The sequence below is a fragment of the Phyllopteryx taeniolatus genome, chromosome 3 (genome assembly GCF_024500385.1).
Source record: "Phyllopteryx taeniolatus isolate TA_2022b chromosome 3, UOR_Ptae_1.2, whole genome shotgun sequence".
In the NCBI taxonomy this organism is placed as follows: Eukaryota; Metazoa; Chordata; class Actinopteri; order Syngnathiformes; family Syngnathidae; genus Phyllopteryx; species Phyllopteryx taeniolatus.
The window spans coordinates 8137289-8148560 of NC_084504.1; the positions used below are offsets into that span (position 1 = coordinate 8137289).

Here is an 11272-nt window from a genome sequence, read left to right on the forward strand (position 1 = left end):
TACAGTTTATCCTCACTAGGGGTCGTGGGCAGGGGCGATTCTACCCGGCAATGGTAAGATAAAGTTCACTGTTTTGTACATTTGAAGGCAATTTCATTTCTGAAAGAAAGGCATAAAAAAAAAAATTGGGGGGGGGGGGCAAAATCTGCAACTCAAGTTTTTTTTTTTTAAATGTTGTGCAAAAAGAAGACTGGTTTGGAATCACAAAGCAAACATATTGTCCCTAATTTCTGATACAGCAGCTCCCCTACATATGCATTGGAAGAATGCATATTTTTTTCCCCCGTTTCACCTCAAAGCCATGATGCTCACCGAAGGCAAGACGATCAACTGCAGCGATCAATTAGTCACGTCTGATCGATCGCGTTCCCAACCCCGCCCCCGACGGCGAGTCGGAAACAACAAGGAAAACTAAAGATTAACCAACGCCGAAAACCAGACGTCGGTCGGGGAGTCGTCGTCGGCATCATCATGGCGACCGCCGGCTCGGTTCGGTCCGGAGGACACGTGTTGTTGTACAGGTACTCAACAGGCCAGGCGAGCGCCTGCTACGTTTACTCATTCGAAATTAATCTACGGAGAGCAACGACGACACTTCATTTATTTGTTATTTTTTTAGACTATACGATTGTGATCGTTCGGAAATTGTTTGGTCGGTTCTCATCGAGTTAGCTAAATTCACGGAAAGTAAACCAGGTTTATTTTTTTCCAAATAAATTTTAAGCGCCTATCACAAACGTGATGTAATCATTTGCTGGACTTGTGACCTTCGTCCTGCAGCAGCCGGCACTTATCTCTTCCTTCACAATCATGCTCTAGTTTTTGTTTTTGTATTTTTGACTTCAAGTTGTTTTTTTTCCCCTTGATATTTCTTGATTTGTCTTGAACTTTCCATACGAAAAGAAACATACACAAATGCCAGCCTACTGTATTATATATAAAACAAAAATAAAATAAAATACAGCTCAGATCAACAGAAAATCCCAGGGAACAGTCAGAGACATCCTGTAATATACTAAAAGAATATTCAGGGCCAAGATAGTCCAGATCTTGAGAAATTGCTCTGTTGTTGTCATTTCTATGTTAATATTGGTACCTGGAATGTATCCCTTATTTAGCTGTAAAATTTATTGTTAATTTATGTTATACTTTTTTTTAATGAAACCATTACTTTAGGTAGTGTAATCTCTCAACCTCGAACACCAGCTCAGGCTCTTTCCCTGGCAGAGAGGTGACGTTCCACGTCCCTCGAGCGAGTTATTGTAGCCAAGGATTGGACCGCCAAGGTCCCAACCTTCCGCCGCCGCCCAGCTCACATTGCACCAGACCCCTTCGGCCCCTCCCACTGGTGGTGAGCCTAAGGGAAAGGGGACCCACGTTGTGTTTTCGGGCTGTGCCCGACCAGGCCCCCTGGGTGCAGGCCCAGGCGCTCGCCATCGAGCCCCACCTCCACGCCTGACTTCAGAGGGGGCCTTACGTCCAGGTTAGGGAAAACGAGGTCAAAATATTGTTCTCATCATCAGTGGTTTTTTGAGCAATGCTTTGTCTGGTCCCTCACCTAGGACCCGTTTGTCACAGGTGACCCTACCAGGGGCATAAAGCACCAGACAACTTGGCTCCTAGGATCATTGGGATACACAAATGACCGTTCCAGGAGGGGTGTCTTGTACTTTTTTAAATTTTATTTATTTATTTTTGTTTTAGTATGACTGATGTCCCAACAAATGTTATTACCAAACCACACAACAGATGTGGCATCTGTAATGGTGTGCTGGAAGAGCCAGGGGACAAAACAATCACCAGAAGTTACAAAGTTTGGGCTTGATGTTTTTTTCGGGGTGTATCTATTCCAAAAAGTCGTGACCATAAAAAGAGTAACTCTTCTCACCTTTTATTTATGATAATCGCTACCATCCATCCATCCATCCATTTTCTGAGCCGCTTCTCCTCACTCGGGTCGCGGGCGTGCTGGAGCCTATGCCAGCTATCTTCGGGCAGAAGGCGGGGTACACCCTGAACTGGTTGCCAGCCAATCACAGGGCACACATAAACAAACAACCATTCGCACTCAAATTCACACCAACGGGCAATTTAAATTTGTCAATTAACCTACCATGCATGTTTTTGGGATGTGGGAGGAAACTGGCATGCCCGGAGAAAACCCACGCAGGCACAGGGAGAACATGCAAACGCCACACAGGCGGGGCCGGGGATTGAATCCCGGTCCTCAGAACTGTGAGGCAGACGCCACCGTGCCGTATGTTAATCGCTGCTTTGCACAAAATAAAAAAAAATTCTTTCTTCCATGTTGTTCTCACGAGTCGGAGGTTTTCCGAGAACGGTGTTCGAGGCTGGTTCCGTTCTGCACGCTCTTCGGTGCAAAACGTGGGCGCCAGGAAAGATGCCCACTCCAACCTGCTGTCCAAGCAGGAGACCAGTAACCTGTACAAAATCCAATGTAGGTTGGCACATACCAAACACTTAACGGCAAAATTAGATGTATGAGAAACCTTCAGGCACACCGCTGCTCGAGTGAAGTGAAAAAAATAAATTGCGCAATTAAGGTACTGTGATGCCCTCGCATGTGGACAAGAGAGCCACAGTCACTGTTTATTGAATGGGACAAATATCAAATGAGAACACTTGAAAGCAGTTGCTGTAGGCCACAACTCACTCTTGGACACTCACGCAGACTAACTGGTCATGTTCTTGACGTCACTTACTAGGCCACGCGCCTTAAAGGCACACATACAATACTATGTTGGGAGTTTTGGCTTGTCCATCCATCCATCCATTTTCTGAGCCACTTATCCTCACAAGGGTCACTAGGGTCACGGGCGTACTGGAGCCTATCCCAGCTATCATCGGGCAGGAGGCGGGGTACACCCTGAACTGGTTGCCAGCCAATCGCAGGGCACATACAAACAAACAACCATTCGCACTCACATTCACACCTACGGGCAATTTAGAGTCTTCAATGAACCTACCATGCATGTTTTTGGGATGTGGGAGGAAACTGGAGTGCCCGGAGAAAACCCACGCAATAAATCCATTCCTTTATTCCAGCGGTGTCAAACTCATTTTTGTCACAGGCCACATTGTAGTTACGGTTAACCTCAGAGGGCCGTTATTACTGTGAAACCATAACAAATTTTCATCGCCTCATCATATTATTACATTTAAACAACAAACTGATGGATAACTACTTCTGAAATCAGAAGTCAATACTGTAATAATAATGTTCAATACTGTAAAAAAGTGGCTTGGTAGAAAAAATGACATTATTTATTCCATACGACAATTTGAAATTTTGGTCCATATTTAAGCAAGAATCATGGAATCTGACGCAGATGATTTGCTTTTGTGGCCAAATAAAATGATGTGGCGGGCCAGATCTGGCTCCCGGGCCTTGTGGTTGACACCTGTGCTTTATTCAAAAATAGGAAATTTTTTCAAATTGACAGTGCAAAAAAAATTAACAAACATGAATTGATTATGATGCAGTTACTGCTTTGGTCCGTAACATGCCATAAAATGGGCACAAATGTTGATCATTGTTCTCTGAAGTAAAAACAGATGTTGGCAAATGATTTATTTTGTTTAAACACAAAGATAATCAGTCTGACTTCATGGAGGATTACAGAGAGAGAATATTTGCTCGTGAGAGGCTGAAATTCCAAGGATTTGGACAATCTTAAATTAAACAATCAATTATGGAAATAGTTGTCGTTTAATTTGATAATCAATTAATTGTTGCACCTCTACTGTCTTATTTCTGTACTTAGTTCTTAAATGCTTTTACCTTTACTCATGTAAAGTACATTACATTACCTTGTGTATGAAATGTGCAAAAAACTAAAGACGCCTTACCCAAAAAACAACAAAAAATTTAACGTTTAATCAGGGAGAAACACATGATTACATTACATTATTGTACTTTATAAAAACATACACTAATAACATAATTAAATTTAGCGTAAAGAATTAAACAGTTTTCATAAATTCATACTTGAATTGAATGGGCCTCCTTCTGGTCTGTGCCTTGGCCACCAGGGGGCAGTATATTACAACCATAGCTAGAATACACGTAGATTTGGTGATGTAACACGAAGCAGACCGTTGCAACTCACCTGCAGTAGTATTAGCTGTTTGTTTTGTTTTTTTGCAGAAGATAAAGAATATATGCCTATGAGTGGTTATATTGCCTGTCTACATATGTTGCTGCACTCAAGACAAAAAAAAAATCATTGGCTTGTATCTCGAAAAGTTTGCAAGTCAGGTCACTCGTAAGTCGAGGTAGCACAGTATTAGCAAACTGAGTTATGAGCATGTTCACGCAATTAATTAATCTGGTGAGTAGAGGTATAACTGTATTCCCAAATATACACAAATAATGTATTAAATCTCTGTTGGTTCTTTTTTCAGTTCACAATGTGAAACCAGAGTGCCTGGAAGCTTATAACAATCTGGAGTGAGTCTTTTCTTGTTTATTTTAATAGTTTCAGTCTGAAGGTGTTCCAAAGGTTGTAATTGGTATTTTGATTTGTTTTTTAGGGCGGAGGTGCAAAAAAGGCTCCATCAGGATGAGGATTATCCGTGTGAGGTCGTAGGAAGCTGGAACACCTGGTATGGAGAGCAGGACCAAGCAGGTTAAAGCACAACACCACATTTACATGAACATATATTTACAAAATATAGACTGTGTGCTTGTTATGCATTTAGGATTGAAGTTAAACTTTTGCGTTTCATTCGTTTTTCTGGGTAGTTTTTGCATATTGCCGTTGTTGGGCGGAAATGCACGTCCAAATATGGTTAATTTAGTGTTTTTCGCAAATCGATACTGTCTGTCTGTCCCCACATCATCTGTTATTTTTACGCATTATTAATTCACTGGCATTGCCGGCTGTTGAATCCAAATATCCATGTTAACGTGGAGGACTGGCAGCGAATGAGTTAACAAATTTAAGCTGCTGAAAATAGTTTTAGATTAACCAACTATCTTGAACCTCTCTTGTCTGATAAGTGTTGTATTATTCCGCCGACGATATCCTCAATCTGCGGGAGCCGTGCAGAATTATGTTGCCTCAAGATTAAAAGTTTGGATGTTTTTGAGACATAAGTGAAAATAGTTAGGTTAGGTACATTTGAGTAAGACTGTTTTGTTAAAAATAGACAGCTGCAATGCTTTTCTTTTCCTTTCCCCAAAGTGATGTTATATGATAGTCCCCCATTTCATGACAGCAAAACTGAGAACAGGTGCTAAGGAAAACCTTTTTTTAAAGGGTTTAAGTGTGTTTTAATAAGTGTTAATGTGTTTGAATCGTGTAGAAGGGATAAAACTATTTAAAAAAATAAATAAATTATAGGTTCTCTCTATATCGCAGATTCTCTCCTATTGTGGGTAGGTCCAGAATGTATCCCCTGTGATAAATCCGAGATCACTGTATGCCCCAAAACAGCAACTCTGGGAGGCAACTGAAATGAGATCCGGGCACAAATATGCTCTGTCTTAAGATATGAGTTTCTTTTGGATGGTTAAAATCCTCACATGGCTTCTCTGCAGTGCACCTGTGGCGCTACAGTGGGGGCTACCCCGCCCTGACCGAATGCCTCAACAAGCTCAACGTGAACAAGGTAACACGACAACACCGCCTCAAACATGCTTAGCATGACACTGTGGCGTGTATGCTGTTGCTATGTCAACGAACGTGCCCGTTTGCCCACAGGAATATTTGGAATTCCGCAGAGAGAGAGCAAAAATGCTGATTTCCAGGCGGAATCAGCTCCTGTTGGAGTTCAGTTTCTGGAATGAACCTCTTCCCCGACAAGGACCAAACATCTATGAAATGAGGAGCTACTCCCTCAAGGTAGCTACAACTCTCATGTTTGTATGCTGCCTCCCTTGTACTCCCATTCATTCCTATAGAAAAATGTGTACTATTCACTTGCACACCCAGTGGTCACATTTTGCGACTGGGGAGGTCTTAAATTGCATTGAAATCGCTTTAAAAACATCTTAAGGCTTAAGGTTGGCTCTCTTAAACTTGCAGATAATTTGTAAAGAGCCATGTATTACCATTCATTTCAGTAAAAAAGCCATGAATTCCATCATTCTTGTAAAAAGCCTCGTATTCCCATCAAGTCATGTAAAAAAAGAAGTCACGTACTCCCATCCATTCCTGTAAAAAGCCTTGTATTCCCGTGAATTCATGTAAAAGTCCATGCAAAAGTCCAATTTGACATATTTTCATGAGTATGAAACACTTATCGCACCACTGACACTTGTTTTGCTTCAAGCCGGGGACCATGATCGAATGGGGCAACCACTGGTAAGCTCCAACTCGCTAATGCCTTCCAGGTGAGCACAATCCTCATGATCTATGACCACCATGTCATATTCATGTCTGTCTTGACCAGGGCAAGGGCCATCAAATACCGTCAGGAGAACAACGAGGCTGTGGGTGGCTTCTTCTCGCAGATCGGCGACTTGTACGTCGTCCATCACTTATGGGGTGAGTGCAAAACTACTATAAAGTAAAGCAACTCACCAGAGATGTGAACTCGAGACACATGACTTGGATTCGAGTCATGAATTTGATAACTTTAGACTTGACAAAATGTCACAAGATTTGAATCGCGGACTTGAACAGCAATGACTCGTGACTTCACTCGGACTCGAGCCCATTGACTTGAAAAGATTTGGCACTTTTACCAAAGTATTGCGAAATGAACGCTCTGCAGGCTCTCTCTCATTCACGCAACCTTCATCCATTCATTTTTCGTACAGATTATCCTCACTAGGGTCGTGGGCGTGCTGGAGCCTATCCCAGCTGACTCTGACCCTGACCCTGTACTGGTTGCCAGCCAATCGCAGGGCACATTTAAACAAACAATCACTTGCACTCACATGCACTTGCCAGTGTTTATTTTATTACAGGAATTTCAGAATGATGTGATCATAAAGTTGATGTTCTCAATGGTTTTATCACTTAGGAGCAAGAGTCTCACCATATTAAAGCTTAATTAGAGCTTATTCCTTTTAACACCCTGTTGGGCATGATCAAGTAGAGGAATTCACTCTTTCACTAAATATCACCTTTTGCCGTTGTTCCGCGGTCCAGTTTTTATATTTCCGCGGCAGGCACAAGCCAGCACTACGTGTAGGCCGGTCCCAAGCCCAGATAAATGCAGAGGGTTGTGTCAGGAAGGGCAGCCGTCTTAAAACTTTGCCAAACAAAGCTGAGCGTTCTTCCAAAGAATTCCGGATTGGTCGTGGTCGTTAACATCATCCACCGGCGCCGTTAAGAGGTGGAAAGCGGGTTCTTAGGCAGAAAGAGAAGAGGAAAGCACAGAACCTAGAATTGAATTGAATTGAATTAACCAGTTGGTCCCAGGCTGGTCAGAATGCAAAAAAACCATTGGAAGTTTTGTACAAACAAGTAATTAAAGTGATGGATAAAAAACCAAGGCACTATCATCACTGTGCAATTTTTAAAAAATACAGTCTTTTAAACTGGGACCGTCTTCACATATTTGCAGATTTAAATTTGATTTATAAAGTACTGCATGATTTGGCCCCAGCTCCTCTGGCTGAGTTCATCAGCCAAAGAAACAGCTCTGAGCGTGTCACTCGAGGCTCTGTCAGAGGTGACTGTCTCATTCCTCTGCGCAGGAGCACTTTCAGTAAGTCAGCCTGGTCAGTGAGGAGCGCTGGTGAGTGGAACTCAGTACCTAAGGAGGTTAAACTGCTTACAACATACAAGGCCTTCACAAAAAAACTGAAAATGTGGCTAGTTAACACCTATAGCTGCCAACACTAAAAGACAAGTATGTTATGTTGTCTTTTTGTTACGATCAAAAAAATTATGGTTTTATTCTCTCTTAATAGTATAGTTTGATTATGTATCCTGTATTATATTGTCTTGTAGATGTATTTTACTGCTTTTTTACATCATGGCCAGGGGACTACAGATGAAAACTAGCCTTCTGGCTAATTCTGGCTTTTTTAACCATGTGTGCTTCATGTGTTTTATGAAATTGCATTGTCCCCTTTCAAAAATAAACTGAACTGAACTGAATGCGGGGACTTTGAATGTTGGGATTATGACAGTAAAAGCTCGGGAGTTGGTTGACATGATGATTAGGGGTTGATATATTGTGTCCAGGAGACCAGGTGGAAAGGCAGTAAGGCTAGAAGTTTATGGACAGGGTTCAAATGATTTTATCACGGTGTAAATGGGAAGAGAAATTGAGTAGGGGTTATTTTGAGATTGTCCAAATCCTTGGAATTTTAAAGGAAGAGTTCACAAAGAATGTCTTGGAGCTGAAAAGCATATATACATTGAGTTGCCGTGTGTATGAAATGTGCTATATAAATAAATTTGCTTTGCTTTACCATTTTTTTATTTTTGGTTGGGGGGGATAATGCTTCCATTGTTACGTAAAAAAAAAAGAAAAAGGAAAAAAAAAATCATAGAACATGAAGTTTGTTTGTCCTGTATATTAGTTAGCAGGCTACTTCCCTGTTCCCTGTCAATGATGGGACTACCATTTTTAATTCTTGGTGTGTGCTTTTTTTCACAGCCTATGAAAGTCTTCAGTCTCGAGATGAAACCAGGAAGTCTGCGTGGCGCAAGGAGGGATGGGATGCCAACGTGTACTACACGGGTAAGACGGCACCCTTGCAATCCACCTGGACAGCTCAAAATGCTAACATTATGCGACGAGCTCAAGGCCTCGTTCCAGTCTGTAGCGTGAGAAAGCTTAGCTAGCCCGGTTGACCAGGCGAACTACGTGCCCATGTTCAAATGTTTGAATTATTCCAGACTCACTTTCAATGTCCCTTTGCGTTGAAAGTGATTGTTGCCTCGCATCTATCCAAATGCGCCAAGCTACAATTTTGTCACAATTTCCCAATGGGCCCAACGCAGTGAGCGGCTTTCATTACCATGACAACCGCCGGCACGGCAAGCGGCAACTTATTCTCAAACTGTCCAGAGTCGAAAGAGAATCAAATGATGGTGTGTATGTTCCCTCGAATTACAGCTACACTTGTGGATTAGACAAAACACAAATGTCCCCCTATCCCCCCACGTCGACAACTTCGTGGAAAAGAAGCTAAGGCTAATCTGTGCTAACGCTGCAGCTCTGCTTACTTTTTGGCTTTTGTGGTTACTGCAGTGCCTCTCATCAGGAGCATGGAGTCCAGGATAATGATTCCCACCTCCAGTTCTCCGTTACAGTGAGGACACCAAAAGGCAGAGCACCCGAAAACAAAACCAGCAGCAAACAACAACACTGTTTCCACACTGTTGGGCCACAGCATTAGGTACACTTCTGCCATCTGACATCCAATACCAGACTTACAGATACAGTCTCAGTTTTATATGTGATATATTTGTTTCAAACCATGCTTTTATGTAGCGATAAAGTAGTGTTCCCCCCGCTATACCAAAAATCCTCGAGTAATTGATGCCCACCCACAAGATGGTGACAAAGCACTACTTTTATGGTAGCCAACGCTATGGGATGTCGAAATGAAGCGAGAGAGGAGAGGATCTCTTCAGTGTAACATAGGTCTGTTGCACCAAGATGCCACAATATGGCGCCAAAGCGATACTTTTATATTAGATAGGGCTTTGGTCTAAGCAGAAAAACGAGCAAATTAAAAATGTGCAAAATCGCAATTAACAAATTGCGAATATGCAGGGCGACACTGTCACCAAAATATTAGAAACCACTCCATGCAGTTTTACATGCTACAATCACAACAACAACCCCCCCAAAAAACGTGGTTAAACATAGACCGCTCAGTCTTTTTTGGGCTATAATTAGTTTTTGTATTGGACCTCATTGCATTATGCAGGTGTACCTAATGAAGTGACCAACAAGTGTATCGGCACAGAAGTCAGGCACGCTCCTGTTTTAAGTGCCTTTCAGGGAACATGTGCATATTATTATTGTGATTGAGTCAACCTAATGTAGAATCTGATGTGATCCTTTGTGATTTTGTTTGTTTTAAATCATGAATTATGGTCTGTCAGTTTGTTTTTCATAATAAATTTCACTCCCGAGTTTAACGACTGAACCACGTGTGAGAGTGTCCGCCGGACTAAAAGCTAGGAAACAGGCCATGGTGCCAACTTGTCTTTAACTAGTTCCTTCAGCAGTGCAGCCAAAAGAAATGAGCAGACTCTTGTTAATAGAATTAATTGTAAATGTAGGTCGGTGCTTCTGATTTTGTTTAGGCCACCAGAGAAGGCCTTGGTGGGCTGTCAGGACTGAAAGAATGTCTAGAAAATGTAGTCCAATTTTGCAGTGGTGGGAAGTAACAAAGTACGAATACTTTGTTACTGTAATTTAGTCGATTTTTCTCTACTTGAGTATTTTTCTGACGACTTGTTACTTTTACTACCTACATTTGAAAACAGATTTGTACCTTCAACGCTGTACTTGGTCAAAATAGACTTGTTAGGGTTTTCAACCTCCACAGATAATGACATGGTGTAAAAAAGATGTAAACAGAGAGAGGGAAAGTTAGGCATAAAAGTTACACAGGTTTCAACAGAATGAGAGGCGCCGTAACAGAGCAAGAAAACAAGGCACCACTGAACATTTCACCTGCTACCCCTCACTCATCCACACAAACACAATTTGACAGCCATTAAAAGACTTAAGATCCTTTTTACCATGCCATGACACCTATTTCCGAGGAACGCGTGAATGCACCATATGCCATCGCTTACGCGAACAATGATACCGATCAACTATTGGATACAAAAAAAAAAGCCATGTAGGTGTAGTAAGTCTTTTACATGTTATTGTAGACAATGTATGACAAATTTATAGGTCATGTTAACGTTAGGAGGGATCATGTGGAGTGAGTCGGTGACAGCGAAAAGTCGACCGGCAACGGGATGTCTGTGTGACTCGGTGGTCCACTCCACTCTAGTCCAGACCTTCCAAATCAAAAGTTAGCATTTTGATACACTATGTGTCATAAAGTCAAATCGAAGCCCTGATGAAAAACTGATTTTGTTACCAACAATATATTAGCTTGCTTGCTAGCTATTTGAATGTAATAAAGCCACTCACTGCTTTGCACATATTTATGGAACATTCTTTGGAAAATGATTGATCCTAGCCTGATATGTTGATCATGGTTTTGATTTAAGGTTTTGGTGGGCCTTAGGATTTCAAATTGGGCAGACTTAACCTCATTGAATTTTAGCGCAATGAAAGTTGTGCAATTTTCATGAATGCATTTTCCTTT

General features: G+C 41.7%; 1 protein-coding gene across 2 annotated transcripts; it reads left to right on the top strand.

The window, feature by feature from the left end:
• Positions 1 to 363: 363 nt before the first annotated feature.
• On the top strand, positions 364 to 10079 carry nipsnap1 (nipsnap homolog 1 (C. elegans)). 2 transcript variants are annotated; one of them, XM_061766844.1, is made up of 10 exons: positions 364 to 521; positions 2322 to 2458; positions 4426 to 4471; positions 4555 to 4649; positions 5564 to 5634; positions 5727 to 5867; positions 6298 to 6329; positions 6418 to 6512; positions 8584 to 8667; positions 9181 to 10079. In XM_061766844.1, the coding sequence occupies exons 1-10, from the start codon at positions 472 to 474 to the stop codon at positions 9243 to 9245; spliced, it is 816 nt and encodes a 271-aa protein (XP_061622828.1). In that variant the 5' UTR covers positions 364 to 471; the 3' UTR covers positions 9246 to 10079. The 2 variants fall into 2 exon arrangements, with proteins under 2 accessions (XP_061622828.1, XP_061622827.1); XM_061766843.1 differs by lacking the exon at positions 364 to 521 and having other exon boundaries at positions 528 to 2458.
• The last annotated feature ends 1193 nt before the right edge of the window (positions 10080 to 11272 follow it).

Excerpts from the sequence above, each read along its gene's own strand:
- nipsnap1 (XM_061766843.1), top strand. The coding sequence starts at position 2,260 with ATGTTAATCGCTGCTTTGCACAAAATAAAAAAAAATTCTTTCTTCCAT. Across the intron at positions 4,472-4,554 it reads GAAGCTTATAACAATCTGGA|GGCGGAGGTGCAAAAAAGGC; the intron begins GTGAGTCTTTTC and ends TTTGTTTTTTAG. Across the intron at positions 6,330-6,417 it reads ATCGAATGGGGCAACCACTG|GGCAAGGGCCATCAAATACC; the intron begins GTAAGCTCCAAC and ends TGTCTTGACCAG.